Genomic DNA, 20,606 nt, shown 5'->3' with positions numbered 1-20,606 from the left:
GGCTTTGCCTAATTCTTGCTCCCCTTCGCATTCTTTACTTCTTCTGGTTTTCCATTGTAACCAGTTACAGGCTGAGCCAATATCCATGGAAAGAGTCCCATTGATTTCAATGCGATTGGAGCCTGTAAATAACAGCCCGTAACAGATCATTTGCTCTGTGATACAATGATTCTGGTAATTTTGTACAGAATAAAATGACAACTTTGACAACATAAACTCCTGAATATTCCCATTGGTCTCCTCTACTACCGCAGGTATCCACTGAAGGCTGAGAACTGGGCCACTGTTTTTGAGAAATTAAAAATAAGTTGTATTAATTAAACATGCATTATAATAGCAATAAGATCATTGCCCCTCTGTTTGCTCAACAGTAATCGGATTCCCTCATTGAATAAACCTTCAGTCACAGTTCAGCCACTCAGGAATCAGCTTATTGCCTCCAAAATACACTGATATTATAGCTCAAACAATTAGTCCAGTTTGGAAATTTTGCTGCTATCATGCTTCCGGGCCTGGAAAGCTGGGGCAGTTAATCTCTAGAAAACTTGAATAATGTGGAAATTTGGCAAATTGGTTTTGTAAACGGCCAGCCTTTCACAAACTTTGCACTTAGGTTTACTTGTTAAAAAAAGCACCGGCTGATTTATGGTGAGGTCAATACCCAACTTTATCTCTGTTTGGCGGTGAGCTGGAGAAGGATGGAACATCCTGGACATTTTTACATTGCCAGTGTAACTCAGGAGGATTTTTGCTACCTACTGGTCAGATTCCCTCTTAGGTATTTCCAAGACATTTAAGAAAACCGACATCAAAATATGTTTGAAAATGAAGAGGTTTGAAGTCCATCATCTACCCCTGAAAATCGTATTCATGTTTTTACATGACCATATAAAATCCAAAGTCATTAACGCACACATAAAGGAAAACGACAGTTATGCTTATTTGCTTGGAAAGCTTTCTGAAAGCCCTCTTAGTAGGAAATACTGTTCATACCATACAAAGTGGGGAAAGTTTTATTTAAATTATAGGAGGCACTTGGGAGATTTCCGTGGGTAGCAGCCTGTGCTGGGAAGCAATGCAAGTGTGACACTGGGAAATTAAAAAATGCAATGCGAAAGTTTGCATTAAACTTTAAAACCAACTCTACAATCAGTAGACCAAATTATGTATTAGGAAGGAAGTGTTCCTATGGAGCTCTTGATTTACCCCAATTTGTGTAATTGCACTCAGGACAGTCAAAAATGCACAGCATCGGGAAAAGTGTGGCCCTCAGTGTGTGTTATACATTGTGACATGCATCATTGCTATGGGTTTTTCCCTACACAAAGAAAAGCCATATAAGTGCAGTCAGCACAGCCTTTGTTTGATAATGAGAAAATGACCTGTGGCCTCCACTAGAAACCACATGGTGTTTCACACTATTCTGGAGCTGGTTGCATCCGAATGAAAATAACTAGCTCTGAAAAAAGAGATGTGGGGAGTCTCCATTTAACAGATACAGTACACAGAAATCTAGTCTGTGTTAGGGCTGGCCTTATTCATGGTACCACGTAATGGCTAGGTCCCAACTCTCCCCCATCGCTAGTGTCCCCAGCCCAATTGTCACTCCAGCACAATAATGGTCTCTCTTCTGGCAGATAGTAACTCGTCCCTCCTCCCAGGTCACTGTTGAAGTCCACCCCTTTCTGGGGTAACAGAGTCTAATAAAGTGTAAAAGTCCAACATCCTCCCAGAAAGTGTTTCTGGCCCAGCTCCGGGCCCCTGAAGACCTCACAACCTTACTTCAGGGCTTACAATGTCTTTATCTCTCTTACCTCAAGGAGGCAGAAGGGTTATGTCATCCTTGTTGCTGGTAGGTAGGGGAGCCCAGGCCCACCCTCTCTGCAGGGCTCTGACCCAGGGTTGTGTGAGAGGCAGTAATATCAAGCACCCAAGCATGCTCTGAGATTACTTCCCTGGACCACTTCCTGCCATTTACTTTCTCAGCTCAGTGCATGGTCACATTCTCACAAACAATGTGAGAAAAGCTAGAGTGCAGGGTTCTTTAATCCTTAAAGATCTTTAATCTGGTCCTCTTCTGCTGCCTTGGGTACTTGTTGCTTGCAGACCCCCCTTATCTGCAGCAACAGCTCCCACTGTACCCTTACTCAGGCGCTCTCAGATAGGTCTGCCACCACCTGCTATCCCTGTCCCCCTTTCTGGGCTGTCTGGCTTGGTTTTATACTCCTCCTCCTGCTGGAGCAGGCTCTGCAGGTGCAGTGGGATGGGACCCCTGGGGCCTAGAACTGCTCCTTAACCCTCTTCTATCCCAGTGTGGGGTTTATATACCCCATCATTCAGACATAAGAGAAAAACATATATACGCTTTAGTTACTATTTGACAGGAGGTTTGATGGGGGAAGGAACGTTCTACAAAGGACATTTTCATATGAAGGTTTGAGGGTGGCTCTGGATCTTGATAAAGGGATGCAGCGCCTTTTGTCTCATGCTTATTGGTTAACATCCAGTCAAGGTTGGGGTTGTTTAAAAGCCCCTATTCTGCAAGTTGCTCCACAGTAGCAGATTCTGCAGTGACTTCAGTAAGAACAACTTTCAGGTTTTAAAGTTATTATCGTTGGATGGCTGGTCCATGGGTTGCCACCGTCAGTCTATTCCCTAAGTGTCCATATGAAAAAAACCCCATCAAAATTGACACTAATTGCTTTTACAGGAGGCTGAATTATCCCCCTAGCCCTAGAGACAGGGTTTGCTTTGTCATTTTGTTGTCACCTGCTAGAGATAATAGCGGTGTTGTCGGACCAGACAGTGAAGGAAATTTGAACTGCTGCTGTCCATGAGCTATGGATAAACAGAAGATTGTCAATCCAGCACCTTTCACAAACACGAGGAAAAATCACTCATAATAATAATTAATAACAGTATTTTTAAATCATTTAATTCAATTAATACAACAAAATATTTGTTATAGTATGATCTTAATCACCATCGACTTCTCTCACAGATATTTCTTGGCGCATTATCCTTTGTTTACTTCGCTAAAGCATTGTCAGGAAGTTATCTAAAAAGTACCATCACCCAAATAGAAAGAAGATTTGATATCCCTTCTTCTTTGGTTGGTGTTATTGACGGCAGCTTTGAAATTGGTATGTGGTGCTTTCATTTTCAGACAAAACTAATGCCACCCGTCATTGTGGCAAATGATCGTACAAATCTCATAGGCCTATTGAAATTAAGTACGATTCATCTGGCAAGAGCAAATGTGGCCTTTAATATGTGTTTACGTTTGGTGTGACAGTGATGAGACTGCGCTTAACATGGCCCTGACTATGTAATGGTTGAAACTGTGGTGGTGACTGCTGCTTTAGAGATGGTTCTTGTTAGCACTGTTTTTCTGAACCAGCATGGACAGGGATTTTATTGTGAGAAATGTGATAGCCAGGGTATAGACTATTCCCCTAGATAGCACAATGCAGGGCTCTGGCTGAGCCTGATTCACTCATAGTGTGGCCTGAGCTGCAGATGTTTTACTTATCCACATAATTCAACAGTGGTGCCCACAGTTGTATGCACAGTACACACTGAGTGTACTATTGGCAGTGGTGAGGAGTGGCAATGTTGGCAGCTGCCCCACTGCCAATTCAGGTTTGGTCCTGCACTCCCTCTGTCACGACGGAGGGGCTGCAGGGCCAAACCTGAGTGAGCACATTGGGCAGTGGGGAGGCCAGTGCTGCTCCGCCTTGTGGCTGCTGCAGGGTGAGGCAAGTCCTACCTCAGGGCTTCCTGCAAGGAGCCTGCCCAGCCTCATCCTGTCCCCCTCCCAGGGATGGGGGTGTGATGCTGGGAGGCAGGAGCTGAGCCTGGCAAAGACCTGGGGAGTGGAAAGCTGTGGCCAGCAGCTCCACAGGGACTGATGGTGTGTACCATGGGGAAAAATTCCAGGGGGGCACCTCTGTAGTTAAGTGGTAAGCGAGCTGCATATATCAGACCATGTATTATTCTTTCCTTAGGCAAGTCCACCCAGAGACATGCACCATGGAGGTTATTGGTTACCTTGAAGCAGTGTTAAAAGGGTTTGGCACTGGTGTTAGCAATAGACAAAAGACAATAATTTTCGTGTTCAATGTTCAGTCCTCTCTCCTCCGGCGTTGTCACTGTGAGATTCCCTCCTGTGTAGTCCAGCCAGGATAGCTCTGTGACTTGGTAAATGGCGAGCATACAAAGGTCAAATCCTATATTGCCTCCATTGGTCAATGGATCAAGGGTACTCCTGCACGGAGATTTCCAGCATGACATCATGTAAAGTTACCATCAAACCTTTGGATTTATGTCAAAATCCCTTTTGTGTTTTGTGGAATCTTAGCGCTCCTGGGAATATAATATTGGCTAAGGTACCCGAAGTCCTATTACTTGGCTGCCTCATTCCCTCCCCCGCTTGACATTCCACTTCTCTTTCTAATGACTGGCATGTGGCTAGGTCCTCGTTTCCAGCTGTTTCTACAGGTGCCCATGTTCTTCCTAACTGATCCTGGACACTTGCACAAATATTTGGAAACAAGGAGGAGACCCACCACCATGTGAGCAGCCATCTTTCTGTGGACCCCCAACACGTGTTATATAGGCCATGGTTTAGCATGTAGTTTACAAGTAGTTCACTTATGAATGTGTTGTAAATCCAAGGTACCTTTTTGTATTTTTCAAAGGAAATCTCCTAATCATAATTCTTGTAAGCTACTTTGGAGCGAAACTTCATAGGCCAAAGATAATTGGAGTTGGTTGCCTAATAATGTCAGCCGGAACATTTCTAATTGCGATGCCCCAATTCTTTATGGGACGGTAAGTGCAAAGCAATCTGTTCTTTCAGTTCAGAAAGAAATGCACTAGCACAGAACTTACCTTTTGCCCATGAACCTATTTAAACTACATAGACACTGATTGTGGAAGTGCTGACGGGAACAGAGAGTAATATGGTTACTACTATTAATTGTTTATTACAAATAGATTCTTTATTACTATAGTTGAGCAAATAATAGAAAAATATTCCATCAAGATCTATTCAAATTTGAAATTCATTTCTGATTAGTGGACGTTTGTCAGCCCTTTCTGGGTGTGATTTAAAGCCCATTGGAGCCCTCTATGATAAAGTGATGAATAAAAACAGAAAATAGTGAGTAGGAAAGAAATATGTAGGACCCAGAGGACACTCCCACTATTTTGTATTCTACACTAGATCAGATTTGGGACTCTGAATACCGGGTGGGCTTCTGGAATGTGGCCACATGCACACTTCATACAGTACAATGTTTTTACAACATACATTTACTTATCTAACCCCTCTCAATCATGTGTATATATAACCTGTAATCCGTGCAGCTTGTTGGGATCCCCTTAATCAGATGCACCTGAGACTTCATTTAAGTGCTTTGGTACATGCCTATCTTCAATGAGGATGCAATGAATTTTTTTTTTTGTAATATATTGTAACGGGGGAAGAGTAAAGATGTTGATTTTTACACAGCTATAGGTATGAGATATTTTCTTCCTCCACCAATTCTACTGTCAGCATCTCCCCATGTCTACAGGATAAAGGTCAAATACCGCTCTCAGTCTTAGAAAGGTCTCAAGCCAAAATAAATGCAGGTAAGAATATTCCATTTTTTAAAAAAAATATTGTGTATGTATGTAGGTGGGTCTGGTAGCAATGGTTATTAAGAAGGTTGCCCAATACCTCACATTATAAGACCCTGTTTTCAGTTGCCAAACTTTAACTATTTGGACTGAAATTTTCCGTGCTGGGTTTTCTGCCTCTGGCTGAATGTTTCTGGGGAAATTTTGGCCAAACGTGTTCAGCCGGTTCCAAGAACAAGCACAGCACAACTCCCATTGACTTCAGCTGGAGCTGTGAGCACTCAGTACTACTGCAGAGTTATCCTCAGGGTCTCAGATCAGGCACCCAGACAGTGAGGAACACACAATTTGTGACTACATGTGAAAATTCTGGTTTAAGTGACTTGCCCAGCATCACATATACATTGCGAACTCGGTGGCAGAGGCAGGGATAGAATCCAGTTCTCCAGGGCAGCATTCAACTGCTGTGACAATAGGCCCTCTTCTCTTCTCTCACTGTGTATCCCCTGCCTCATTCACTATGCACCTTTCTGCTTCCGCAACAAGTGAAGCAGGGGGGTCCCACAGACAACAGCCTCCTTCACTGCACAATCCTGACTCATGCCCAGAATGGCTCCATCTTGCCACACATTGAACAACAGGGAGAAAACAATATTAAATAGCTGCTCATTAAGTGAGCGCCGTCCGTCTTTTGCACCCAATGAGGCAGAGGCCCTATGTAAAAAAATAAATAGTACGTGATCATGTCATCAAAGACTGTATCATAATGCAATATGCTCTAGGGGGCCAAATTAAGGTTGCATAAGCCACCTTAATTCTGGCATTTCTTAACTTTTGAGCACGGACTTTGTCACCATAGTAATGCTCTTTTAACATAGTTTTTCTGTGTTTATATATATAATATATATCCCAAGCAACCATGTAAAGGCAATTATCTTCGTTTCATATCTGTGCTACTTTTTGCATTACAGGCTAGATACATAGCTGAGCCTGCTTTAATGCCATCTTTTAATTCCTCCAATCCTGGGGCCAGCCAGAGGCTAGTAGGATCCCTGGCATAAATTAAAGCAGCCTGAGAAATGTTTATCTCCAGCTGCCTGTGGCCCAAAGGAGCTGTCCAACCAAGATAGGGATAGCTGGATCTTAGGAACACCCTGAGATACCCTCAATATAGAAGAATGGTAAGGATTGCAGGGGTGGAAGAGCTACACACCATCTGAGCATTCCCCCACAATTGTGAATTCTCAGTGGGATAGATCTGCTGGTTTTACAGCTGCTTGGTGCTGCAATGTACTAGTTAAAGTATAGGAGCTTCAGTTTCACAGGTGCCCTGCTAGGTGGGATGACTGCCATAAAGCCGTGTATGCAGGTTCTGCAGGGATCTCAATAAACTCAAAAACCTCAACATTCAATGAATAACGGAAATCTCCATGTTTCTTATTTCTGTTTGAGGTTTGGTGCTGTGATTTATTTATTTTTGGGTATAGATGTACATTTATTGGTCCAAACCATAAAATAAAACCTGAACATAAGAACGGTCATTACTGGGTCAGACCAAAGGTCCATCCACCCTAGTATCCTGTCTGCTGACAGTGGCCAATGCCAGGTGCCCCAGAGGGAGTGAACAGAACAGGTAATCATCAGGTGATCTCTCTCCTGCCATCCGTCTTCACCCTCTGACAAACAGAGGCTAGGGACACCATTCCTTACCCATCCTGGCTAGTAGCCATTAATGGACTTAACCTCCATGAATTTATTCAGTTCTCTTTTAAACCCTGTCATAGTCCTAGCCTTCACAACCTCCTCAGGCAAGGAGTTCCACAGGTTGACTGTGCGCTGTGTGAAGAAGAACTTCCTTTTATTTGTTTTAAACCTGCTGCCCATTCATTTCATTTGGTGGCCCCTAGTTCTTATATTATGGGAACAAGTAAATAACTTTTCCTTATTCACTTTCTCCACACCACTCATGATTTTATATACCTCTATCATATCCCCCCTTAGTCTCCTCTTTTCCAAGCTGAAAAGTCCTAGCCTCTTTAATCTCTCCTCAGATGGGGCCCATTCCAAACCTCTAATCATTTTAGTTGCCCTTCTCTAAACCTTTTCCAATGCTAGTATATCTTTTTTGAGATGAGGAGACCACATCTGTACTCAGTATTCAAGATGTGGGCGTACCATGGATTCATATAAGGGCAATAAGATATTCTCAGTCTTATTCTCTATCCCCTTTTTAATGATTCCTAACATCCCGTTTGCTTTTTTGACTGCTGCTGCACACTGCATGGACATCTTCAGAGAACTATCCACGATGACTCCAAGATCTTTTTCCTGATTGGATGTAGCTAAATTAGCCCCCATCATGTTAAATGTATAGTTTGGGTTATTTTTTCCAATGTGCATTACTTTACATTTATCCGCATTAAATTTCATTTGCCATTTTGTTGCCCAATCACTTAGGTTTTTGAGATCTTTTTGAAGTTCTTCACAGTCTGCTTTGGTCTTAACTATCTTGAGCAGTTTAGTATCATCTGCAAACTTTTCCATCTCACTGTTTACCCCTTTCTCCAGATCATTTATGAATAAGTTGAATAGGATTGGTCCTAGGACTGACCCTTGGGGAGCACCACTAGTTACCCCTCTCCATTCTGAAAATTTACCATTTATTCCTACCCTTTGTTCCCTGTCTTTCAACCAGTTCTCAATCCATGAAAGGATCTTCCCTCTTATCCCATGACAACTTAATTTACATAAGAGCCTTTGGTGAGGGACCTTGTCAAAGGCTTTCTGGAAATCTAAATACACTATGTCCACTGGATCCCTCTTGTCCACATGTTTGTTGACCCCTTCAAAGAACTCTAATAGATTAGTAAGACATGATTTCCCTTTCTAGAAACCATGATGACTTTTGCCCAGCAATTTATGTTCTTCTATGTGTCTGACAATTTTATTCTTTATTATAGTTTCAAGTAATTTGACTGGTACGGACGTTAGACTTATCAGTCTGTAATTGCTGGGATCACCTCTAGAGCCCTTTTTAAATATTGGCGTTACATTAGCTATCTTCCAGTCATTGGGTAAAGAAGCTGATTTAAAGGACAGGTTACAAACCATAGTTAATAGTTCTGCATTTTCACATTTGAGTTCTTTCAGAACTCTTGGGTGAATGTCGTCTGGTCCCGGTGACTTGTTACTGTTAAGTTTATCAATTAATTCCAAAACCACCTCTAGTGACACTTCAATCTGTGACAATTCCTCAGATTTGTCACCTACAAAAGATGGCTCAGGTTTGGGAATCTCCCTAACATCCTCAGCCGTGAAGACTGAAGCAAAGAATTTGTTTAGTTTCTCAGCAATTACTTTATCGTCTTTAAGTGCTCCTTTTGTATATCGATCGTCCAGGGGCCCCACTGGTTGTTTAGCAGACTTTCTGCTTCTGATGTACTTAAAAAACATTTTGTTATTAATTTTGAGTTTTTGGCTAGCTGTTCTTCAAACTCCTTTTTGGCTTTTCTTATTACATTTTTACACTTAATTTGGCAATGTTTATGCTCCTTTCTATTTACCTCACTAGGATTTGACTTCCACTTTTTAAAAGATGCCTTTTTATCTCTCACTGCTTCTTTTACATGGTTGTTAAGCCACGGTGGCTCTTTTTTCGTTCTTTTACTGTGTTTTTTAATTTGGGGTATACATTTCAGTTGAGCCTCTATTATGGTGTCTTTGAGAAGTGACCATGCAGCTTGCAGGGATTTCACTCTAGTCACTGTACCTTTTAATTTCTGTTTAACTAACCTCCTCACTTTTGCATAGTTCCCTTTTCTGAAATTAAATGCCACAGTGTTTGGCTGTTGAGAGTTCTTCCCACCACAGGAATGTTAAATGTTATGGTCACTATTTCCAAGCGGTCCTGTTTATCTTGGACCAGATCCTGTGCTCCACTCAGGACTAAATCAAGAGTTGCCTCTCCCCTTGTGGGTTCCTGTACCAGCTGCTCCAAGAAGCAGTCATTTAAAGTATTGAGAAATTTTGTCTCTGCATTTCGTCCTAGGTGAGATGTACCCAGTCAATATAGGGATAATTGAAATCCCCCACTATTATTAAGTTTTTTATTTTGATAACCTCTAATCTCCCTTAACATTTCTTTGTCACTATCATTGTCCTGGTCAGGTGGTCAATAATAGATCCGTACTGTTATATTCTTCTTATAGCATGGAATTACTATCCACAGAGATTCTATGGAACAGTGGATTCATTTAAGATTTTTATTTCATTTGATTCTACATTATCTTTCGCATATAGTGCCACTCTCCCCCTCTCTCCCCCCCGGCGCCACATGACCTGTTCTGTCCTTCCGATATATTTTGTACCCTGGAATGACTGTGTCCCATTGATTGTCCTCACTCCACCGGGTTTCTGTGATGCCTATTATATCAATATTCTCCTTTAACACAAGGCACTCTAGTTCACCCAACTTATTATTTAGACTTCTAGCATTTGTGTACAAGCACTTTAAAAACTTGTCACTGTTTATTTGTCTGCCCTTTTCTGATGTGTCAGATTCTTTTTTATGTGACTGTTTCTCATCTGATCTGGCCCATATTTTATCCTCTTCCATCCTCTCCTCCTGACTAAAAACCTAGAGAATCTCTATCAATAGACTCTCCTCTAAGAGAAGTCTCTGTCTGATCCACGTGCTCCTCTGCAGCAATTGGCTTTCCCCCATCTCTTAACATTAAAAAGGTTGCACAGCAGATTTTAAACTAAGTGCCAGCAGTCTGGATCCACTTTGGTTTAGGTGGAACCCATCCTTCCTGTATAGGCTCCCCCCATCCCAAAAGTTTCCCCAGTTCCTAATAAATCTAAACCCCTCCTCTCTACACCATTGTCTCATCCACGCATTGAGACTCTGAAGCTCTGCCTGCCTACCTGGCCCTGAGCGTGGAACTGGTACCATTTCTGAGAATGCCACCATAGAGGTCGTGGATTTCAGTCTCTTTCCTAGCAGCCTAAATTTGGCCTCCAGATGTCTCTCCTACCCTTCCCTATGTCATTGGTACCTACATGTACCACGACCACCGGCTCCTCCCCAGCACTACACATAAATCTATCTGGATGCCTCGAGAGATCCGCAACCTTCTCACTAGGCAGGCAAGTCACCATATGGTTCTCCCGGTCATCACAAACCCAGCTATCTATGTTTCTAATGATCTAATCTCCCATTACTAACACCTGCCTTTTCCTAATGACTGGAGTTCCTTCCCCCGGAGAGGTAACCTCAGTGCGAGAGGATACCCCAACATCATCTGGAAGGAGGGTCCCAACTATGGGAAGGTTTCCCTCTGTTCCCATTGACTGCTCTCCTTCCCTGGGCCTTTCATCCTCCTGAACAGCACAGGGGCTGTCTGACCGGAGGTGGGACAAATCTACAGTGTCCGGGAACATACCTTTCTGCCTCCCTTAGCTCCTCCAGTTCCACCACTCTGGTCTCCAAAGCCTGTACACGGTCTCTGAGGGTCAGGAGCTCCTTGCACCAAATGCACACATACGCCACCCGGCCACAGGGCAAGTAATCATATATGCTACACTGAGTGCAATAAACAGGATAGCCCCCACTCTGCTGCTGGGCTTCTGCCTGCATTCTCTCCTACAGCTACCTAGGTTAATGATAGGGTTTTTGTTTAAATCAAGAGGTCTTGATATTATAGTTTAGTTTAAAGGTTTTAAAGAATGGAAAGTGTACCTCGTCCCCTTTCCATACCCCTTCCAAACTCCCTCTCGAAACTCCCTGTTAGCGGCCTCTGTTTGCAAAAAATGGTCTTTGTCATTGCATTTGCACCATCCAGGAATTAAAATAACCTGTTACCTGTGTGGCACTGAGGAAAATATAGATTCCAAAGCCAATAGGGGCTCTACTGATGTTTGCCTGTATGACTTAAAGAAAACTAAAGCACCATTAGAGTCTCTTTCCCCTCTGCTCACAATACTACAGAATTGTAGCCATTTGAATGAAATGCATTAGGTGTGTGCTACAACACAGACACTCTATCTGGTGCATAAAACAGCACAGAAGTGGTTTAAAATTCCATTCCACCGACTGGCCTTGGGACTGTTGTTTCATCATTGCAATAAATCTGTGGGCTCAGTTCTTCCTCCCAATTACAGAGGTGCCAACAGGAAAGGTACCTGTACATCTGAGGACAGAACTGAGTCCTGTGTGTTCAATGTCAAAATGTCACAAACAATGTCTTGTTTCTCTCTCTCTCTCTGTATCCAGGATGTGAAAAAGAAGTTGGATCGTCCATGTGGATCTATGTTTTGCTTGGGAATCTTTTGCGTGGGATAGGGGAGACTCCTATCCAGCCTTTGGGAATTACGTATATTGATGATTATACCAGTGAAGAGAGTGCTGCTTTCTACATTGGTAAAAGAATAAATCAAATTACTTTATCCTAATGTCTTATTTTTCACAAGAAGTAAATTGAGTTGTTTTCAGTAGCAGAATGAGTGACATTAAATTAACTTGTCCTGATTATTTTGCTTGCATGGTTAAAATGTTCAAGGTTTTATTTAAAAGCTGTGTGCATTTTAGGGGCCAAATTCCACTCTTGATTACACCAGTGCAATCCCATTATCTTAACTGAGAAGATAATTTGGCCTTGGGTTCCTGCTGCTACCTTAATCTTACTAAATCTTCTTCGTGTGGATTAGTGGATTACACACAGAGTTCTCTGGAGGGGAATACAAATGTATATAGCATAGATTTATTTGGTGCTTAAAATGTAGCATGGAGTTTAAATTATGGACAGATAAACTATTATGAACAGAATCAGAACTTGGAAGAATCTTCCCTCCAAACTGAATCAGAACCAGTCATATGTTGAGGGTCAAAATACTTGAGGACTTTTTCCCTATTGTGGGTCAGGTGTGACCATACCTGTATGTTAAACTGAAATACCATCTGGAAGGTTTTTACAACTAGAGGCTTTTTTTTTTTCTTTCTTTCTTTCTTTCTTTCTTTCAAGTATTTCTAGTCCGGTTAGAAGTGAGATCTCCCAGAAATTTTATGCCAAAATTTGTTCTTGCAAGATTTCCAGATCAATTTTGAAAACTCAAAAGATGTGTGTGGGTTGGATAAGAGCCTAATAAAAAACATCTGAACTTAATCCAATGCGACGTGCTGAACCTTTTGGAGGTTTGTCCATCACTAATAACATTTGGTTACTGTACACACATTTTCTGGCCACTTTATACATAATTTGCAACCCTGTTGGTGGCATTTCTGAATTTGGACCACAAACTTCCATTAAGTCACTTATCCCAGGCTGAATTTGGTCTGTTAATTGGGGGACAGCAAAAAAACAAAAGTGAAATGTTGATGCAATGAGCCAATTTTTGCTTTTTGATATAATGGTGCTAGTCTGGAGTAATTCCATTGTCTGGGAATAAGAATGAGATTATTTTCGATTTGCACCAATGCGTGTGAAGGCAGAATTTGGTCCTGCATATTAAGATGCCAATCGCTTTTCACTGATACATTGTCATGCTCTGTTCTTGTGTACAGTAACAAAACAGTGATTTAAGGCAGAAAAATGAGTTTCCTTTTGTTTTTTTTGCAGGGTGTGTACAGACAGTTGCAATTATAGGCCCAGTATTTGGTTTTCTTTTAGGATCCCTCTGTGCCAAACTATATGTTGACATTGGCTTTGTAGACTTGGGTAAGTCAGAAAAATCATTTTTAAAAATTGTTTACTCTATGTGTTGCATTGAAAAGTTCTAAATCCTTCAAAGTAAATGATATGGGTGTTCTAAAAAGGCAGGTTAAATTAAAAGCTTGAGGATAGTTGGCTTTGGAAGATTTTACTGAAAAATTATTTCCAGCATAAGAAGAATTTTTCCCCATCATAATATTGCTTAAATTAAATGAAAGATGTTAAAATACAATCCCTTGAATTCAGGAAAACCTGTCAGTAAAAAAATGTGATCTATTCTGCATGCATATTTTCAAAAATAATGGGATTTTGGATTTTTTTTAAAGACTGAATGCCTAGAGTATAAGAAAGGGACTGAATGAGGTATACAGTACTTCTCAACATGAATAAGGATGTCAGAATCTGACCCCAAAATAGGTCATATAATTAGAGCTGGTTGGAAAATGTTTATTCCCCCCTCCCCAAAGGAAATTTTTGACTTTTCAGCAAAAAAAAAGAAAACAGAAAAACTGAAAATTTTTGGTCAAAACCTTTTTTCTTTGACAATGACCATTTGCTTTTCTGACAATTTTTTTTAAATCAGTTTTTTTTTTTAATGTAAACTGATTCTTTCCATGAATTTTTTTGTTTGTTCAAACTCCCCCTCCTCCCACCTCCACCCCAGTTTTCCATCCAAAAAAGTTTGGATGGAAATTTTTTGACCATCCTTAATAGAGTCTTTTAGTGAATGTTTTGAATTCCTTGTCCTGACCGTACTGGGACAGAAGTGAAACAGCAATGCATAAATAATTATTATTTGTTGCTGTATTTTTGAAATCCATTCTAGTGATAAGATGATGTTCTATCAGTTGGACTGATCTTGTGACCTGCCGAACACTTGCCCCTTCGACTCTTATTGACTTAATCGGAAGTTGCTTAGCACCTGTCATGAACAGGATCAGAGTTTGAATATGAAACACTGATAGAAACACGTGGCACAATTATATATTTTTAAATCCTACTGGTAGATAGATTGTTTATTCGTGTCAGTGCTGGAGAAAATACAATCGGGATTTTTATGTGATATAAATGTTGATTACATTTATCCCAAAATCACAAATTATACAGAAATATGAGAACTCAAAAGAAAAACTCCCAGTCTGCATGGGAGATGTGGCAGCATTATGGTTATATGCCTCAATGGCAACCTTTCCGACCACTTAAGGAACAGTGTTGATAGTTTCTAAAGGGAGGAGTACTCCACAGCTGTCACAAAAGTATGGGATGTGGATGGGGATGGTGATTATGGAAAAAGAGATCTGGGGCTTTGTTGAAGAAATAAGAATCTCTACTGGGAGAGGTACCCTCCAAAATTTGCTTTACTCTTAAACTTTCACTATATATGCAAATGTGTCCCTCTTTCCCCCCCTGTACCACAGACAATATAACAATTACTCACAATGATGCCAGATGGGTAGGAGCTTGGTGGCTTGGTTATTTAATAGCAGGTGTGTTAAGTGTTCTGGCTGCCATCCCATTCTGGTTCTTACCAAAGCACCTGCCAAGACCAGAAAGCAGAAAGGATTCCAGTACCTCCTCTGAGCAGTCAAAGTTCATCATTGAAGATAACAAGGAGCATCACAGATCTTATGAACAGCAAGTAAAGATACTTGAAATGGCGAAAGGCAAGTAAACACAGTTTGTTTTACAACTGTTTAGTTTTACTCCTTACCTTTCAGGCTTGACTTCTGTTTAAAGGCCTCAGAGTTGATATTGGCTTAGTGGCACCATAGGATTAAAAATATGAACAAAAGGGGCCCTCTAGTTACTTCCTAGCCCTCATCTCCTATGGCAGTTTCTCCAGCTGGGTTTGTAACCCTGAAGTGATCCAGGAGGCTGTTGGGGGAGAATTTGCAAAAAGGGTAGATCTTTCCCTGTAAAAGTTGTATGTTTAAACAAACCCAATAGAAAAGGGACCTATAACCCACCCACCTTCAAAAAATAGCCAACATTACAGAAAGTTTGCCAATCCCTGCTATAAAAATCTTGGAAACCCCTACTGTAAAATCTTGAGGGTGAGTGCAAGCACCATGTTCAGAAGAACGAATGGGAAAATAATTGGCTTCTACTCACATGAGCACACTCAGGCTGAACAAAATGCAGGAAAAGGCAAAGTTATGGCATCTGCTTGTATGGAAGCAGGACATACAAATATTTTATTTATAAAGACCAAACCGCACCACTTCAGTTGAACTAATGCCCTTCCCTCTAATTTCTAGGAATTTATGTCAGCAAGTTGGCAAGAGAATTCCCAGTTATTCACTAGCAACAACTGGGATTTTGGATCAAAGTGAAATAAACCTGGGGATGTTACAGCATTTTGGCTACCTAATGATAGAAGAATTGTGGTTGTTCTTTATTTAGTGAATGCATGCAACATTCATGTGCTAGAATGAGTTCCACTCATTTACATTAAGGTTAGGAACAAGCCAAGGATATAATAAACTTTGGCTAAAGCCTGAATTAAATCCCTCTGTTTGTGACAGGGAGGGGAAAAAGGTGAGAGATGGAGAAAGTAATGGGGGCCTCTGTTTGTGACAGGGAGGGGAAAAAGGTGAGAGATGGAGAAAGTAATGGGGGCCTCAAAGAGCTTAGTAAATATTCTCTCTTTTATTGTCATGCCTACCTTTTGCTGGAAATATAAAAATATTGCAAGAAAGGCTGCTTGTGTGGTTTTCGAACATGCCTCAAAAGAGGACATATGGTTCATCTATCCCAATATCCTGTCTTCTGACAGTGGCTAATGCCAGATGCTTCAGAGGGAATGAACAGAAGAGGCAATCATCGAATGATCCATTCCCTGTTGTCCACTCCCAGCTTCTGGCAAATAGAGGCAAGGGACACCGACAGCATGGGGTTGCATCCCTGACCATCTTGGCTAATAGCCGTTGAAGGACGTATCTTCTATGAGAATATCTAGTTCTTTTTTGAACGCTGGTATAGTTTTGGCCTTTTTTGAACCCTGTTATAGTTTAGGCCCCTGGTAATGAGTTCCACAGGTTGACTGTGCGTTATTTGAAGAAGTATTTCCTTTTGTGTGCTTTAAACCTGCTGCCTATTAATTTCATTGGGTGACCCCTAGTTCTTGTGTTATGTGAAGGAGTAAATAACACTTCCTTATTTACTTTCTCCACACCAGTCATGATTTTATAGACCTCTATCACATCCCCCCTTAGTTGTCTCATTTCTAAGCTGAAAAGTCCCAGTCTTTTTAATCTCTCCTCATACAAAAGCTATTCCATATTCCTAATCATTTTTGTTGCCCTTCTCTGTACTTTTTCCAATTCTAATGTATCTTTTTTGAGATGGGGTGACCAGAACTGCATGTGGTATTCAAGGTGTGGGCATACCATGGATTTATATAGAGGCATTATGATACTTTCTGTCTTACTATCTATTCTTTTCCTAATGGTTCCTAACATTCTGTTTGTTTTTGTGACTGCTGCTGCATACTGAACAGATGTTTTCAGAGAACTATCCACCATGACTCCAAGATCTTTCTTGAGTGATAACAGCTAATTCAGATCCCATCATTTTGTATTGGGTTTATACAATACAAAATGGGATTATATTTTCCAATGTGCATTACTTTACATGTATGAAGATTGAATTTTCTCTGCCATTTTGTTGCCCAGTCACCCAGTTTTGTGAGATTCCTTTTTAATTCTTTGCTTTGGACTTAGCTATCTTGAGTAATTTTGTCTTGTGTGCAATTTTTGCCACTTCACTGTTTACCCCTTTTTTCCAGCTCATTTATGAGTATGTTGAACAGCACTGGTTCCAGCACAGACCTCTGGGGGACACCACTATTTACCGCTCTCCATTCTGAAAACTGACCATTTATTCCTACCCATTGTTTCCTGCCTTTTAATCAGTTACTGATCTGTGAGAGAACCTACCTTCCTTATCTCATGACTGCTTACTTAGCTTAAGAGCCTTTGGTGAGGGATCTTGTCAAAGGCTTTCTGAAAGTCTAAGTACACTACATCCACCGGATCACCCTTATTCTCATGCTTGTTGACTTCCTCAACAAATTCTAATAGATTGGTGAGGCATGATTTCCCTTTACAAAAGCCAAGTTGACTCTTCTCCAACAAATCGTGTTCATCTATGTGTCTGATAATTCTGTTCTTTACTATAGTTTCAACCAGTTTGCCTCGTACTGAAGATAGGCTCACTGGCCTGTAATTGCTGGGATCACCTCAGGAGCCTTTTATAAAAAATGGTGTCATATTACCTATCGTCCAGTCATTGGGTACAGAAGCTGATTTAAATGACGGGTTACATACCACATTTAGTAGTTCTGCAATTTCATAGTTGAGTTCCTTCAGAACTTTTGGGTGAATACCATTTGGTCCTGGTGACTTATTACTGTTTAAATTAAAATTTAAATTTATCAGTGAGAACTGGAAATCAAGGTATTGTGAAATCATCTGAAAATATTGCCTTCTCAGATCCCTGCTCTTGCATATGTGTGAGTCAAAGAGTGACAGTCTGTAGAAGCAGTTTCCACAGACAGCAAATTGAAACTTATCCAAACTTCTCTGCCCTTTAAGGTTCATCCATCTCTAAAATATATACCACAGCTGATCAAAGTAGGGATGGGGCACAGTCTAGTTAAAGCACTGGGTGGGGGAAATCACAAGATCTGGATTCTAATTCCAGCTATTCCACAGACTCGTTTTTTTGTTGGCCTTACATTTCCAAAAGTGGTCTCTAGTTTTGGGTGCCTCAACAGTTGAATAAGACAACTTGACCCATATAGGGTCAAGCCAGTTGAAGCCAGTGGGAAGTGTGGGTGCTCAGCGCACCTGAAAAATCAGGTCCTTAGTTGTCTAAAGTTGAATACCAAAAAAAGTGAGACACTCAAAACAAAATGCTATTTCTGAAAGTTTGACAGTTACCTAGTTTGTTACTCACTTCCCCCGCCCCCCCATCTGTAAAATAGGGATCATACCCACCTACCAGCAATGCTGGGAAACTGACTTCATTAATCTTTATTAAGCCTTTTGTGGTCCTTGATGGGAAGGTGAATTACAAAATAGTATTCATATTAATTATTATTTTTCCAGTTTGCTTTTCACTAACCTAGAGCATTTTCATTTGCAGATTTCCTGCCATCAGTGAAGAACCTCTTCGGAAATCCAGTTTACTTTCTATATTTGTGCGCAAGCATCATTCAGTTCAATTCTTTAATTGGCATGGTAACATATAAACCAAAATATATTGAGCAACAGTATGGGCAATCATCTTCAAAAACAAATTTTGTTATAGGTATGTTAAGTCAACTTCTTGGTGCCTTAAAAATGGAACCCTTTAGGATTGCCGACTGGTAGACAGAAATGGGCAAAAAATGCTTCTGAAGACTGTACTTTCTGCTCCCCTTGTGAAATTTTAAAAAACCAGATGCTGAAGATGAATCTGTTTTACCATTGGATTTAGCACTTAATTAATTCTGAGTTTAAGTGTATGCAAGACCTGCTGCAAGGGATTGTTGACATTTCTGGTTTACTTATCCTTCTTCCAGAAAATATAAAAGAAAAATATCAGGCAATCACAAGAAAATAACGTAAATCAGGAATTAATTTTAAAATACTTTCCGTAAATATATATTTATAAGTATTGCTCACTTCCTGACTTCCCATTCCAACAAAATGCGCATAAGTTCAGAAAGTGGGGTAGGGAGTCACTCACCACACTGGTACCTCCTGCTGGGTGTTTCGGGATTTAGCTCAGCCCCAGCAGTTGCGCCCCAGGTGGTGGTGGCTCTCCTGTCCTCGCCTCCAACTGCAGACCTGTTACTGCTCCTTTCTCTTGGCGTCGGCTTTCTGGCACGGCCCTCCCATCATGTCACCATCTGGTTTCCCCCTCTTCCGGGGGACTCCTCCGGCAAGAGTCCAGCCACTCCTCATGGTGGCTTGCCAGTCGACAGCCAGGCCGGTCCTTCAGCGGTTAGTGTGGGGGACCCAGGCACACCCACTACTCTTGGTCCCAGCCCAGGGACCCTGCAAACAACAGCATCCTGCTGCCTCCTCCTTCCAGCTCACTGTCTCTATTCCCTGAGCCACTTCCCCACAGCCTCTGTTCCTCCAGCTCGTTTGCCCTCTTCCCAGGGCCTCAAGCCTGTAAGTCCTGGCAGGAGCCCTCTAGGAAGCCAGTCTTCTCCCTAGGGCTCCCTGCAGCAGACTAACCTGCTCTGGTTGGCAGCTTCCTTTTATATGGTCCAGCTAGGCCCTAATTAGCTGGTCCAGCCACCGCCCTAATTGTCTGCAGCTGCCACCCTAACTGGGTGTTTCCCCTGCAGCCACTCCTTTGGCTGCCTGCTGCTTAGCCTCCCTAGACTGGTTTTAACCTTCTCAGGCCAGTGTGGGGCAGGTGTCCCATCACAGGACCCAATCACAGAGTAGCTATAACATCTCTAGAATTTATTAAGAAATTAGTTAAATAATGTTATTCTCAATTAATGGACGGAGATAGAGAAAACCAGCTGGGCTTCGTATTTACCTCCTGTAAAATACCTACAAATTTAAGTTATTTGCATGTAAGAGAATGTTAAAAAGAAAAGAATAAGTGATGCTGAAGTGAGCCACAGTGACATGACTCAGCATCAGGCCAGTATGTCTCTCAGTTGTCCTACTTTGCTCTTACTGTAAGACACCTCTTCCTGCTGCCTTCCTGTTGGTCTGTGCTATGCTGCTTGTTCTCCAGTTCCAGATCACACCTTCCTACTGCTGACTTCATCTCCCCCCCGGCCCCATTTCCAGGTTGTATCAATGTTATAGTGCATTCTCCATGAGACTTAAGGGAGATAACACATGTTCCCACCCATAAACTATCGCCATGCCCTATGCGGACCCTGGACCCTGCAGAGAGTCCTTACTGGAGCTGGGGCAGCACTGTCCCTGTTCATACAGAAAGGGGTAGATCCACCAGATAAGGTATTTTTCATACACAGGTGGAGTGGGGATAATCCCTGGTTATTTCATTTTATTTCACTTGTTACAGTGAGCCTGTCATGGAAAGAGTGCACCAGTTGCAATGGCCTAGATATTCAGTGCTGTCCTTGTATAGACCTTGGAGGCACTTCTTCATGCACATTCTAAAGTTCATAATTGTGTTTCACATTTGGTTGGACTAGGAGTGCAATACGGTATAATATAAAAGTATGCCATTAATCATACTGAGTCATGGTTAAATTTGGCTGCACCTGGGATGCCCTCTGGGATATTCTCT

General features: G+C 41.5%; 1 protein-coding gene across 5 annotated transcripts in view; it reads left to right on the top strand.

The window, feature by feature from the left end:
* The window catches only part of SLCO1C1 (solute carrier organic anion transporter family member 1C1), a 47,860-nt gene that overhangs the window by 9,070 nt on the left and 18,184 nt on the right, over positions 1-20,606 (top strand). For 4 of the 5 annotated variants that reach the window (XM_074938003.1, XM_074937997.1, XM_074938024.1 and 1 more), the window contains exons 3-9: positions 3,002-3,143; positions 4,701-4,833; positions 5,516-5,637; positions 11,900-12,046; positions 13,242-13,340; positions 14,753-14,998; positions 18,483-18,647. In XM_074938003.1, the coding sequence (XP_074794104.1) occupies positions 3,002-3,143; positions 4,701-4,833; positions 5,516-5,637; positions 11,900-12,046; positions 13,242-13,340; positions 14,753-14,998; positions 18,483-18,647 (1,054 nt within the window). The remainder of the gene's footprint in view (positions 1-3,001; positions 3,144-4,700; positions 4,834-5,515; positions 5,638-11,899; positions 12,047-13,241; positions 13,341-14,752; positions 14,999-18,482; positions 18,648-20,606) is intronic. The other variant, XM_074938010.1, reaches the window with a different exon arrangement.

The sequence above is a fragment of the Natator depressus genome, chromosome 1, assembly GCF_965152275.1.
Source record: "Natator depressus isolate rNatDep1 chromosome 1, rNatDep2.hap1, whole genome shotgun sequence".
Classification (NCBI taxonomy): Eukaryota; Metazoa; Chordata; order Testudines; family Cheloniidae; genus Natator; species Natator depressus.
The sequence above is the reverse complement of the archived record's forward strand: the minus strand, read 5'-3'. Positions and strand labels throughout refer to the sequence as shown.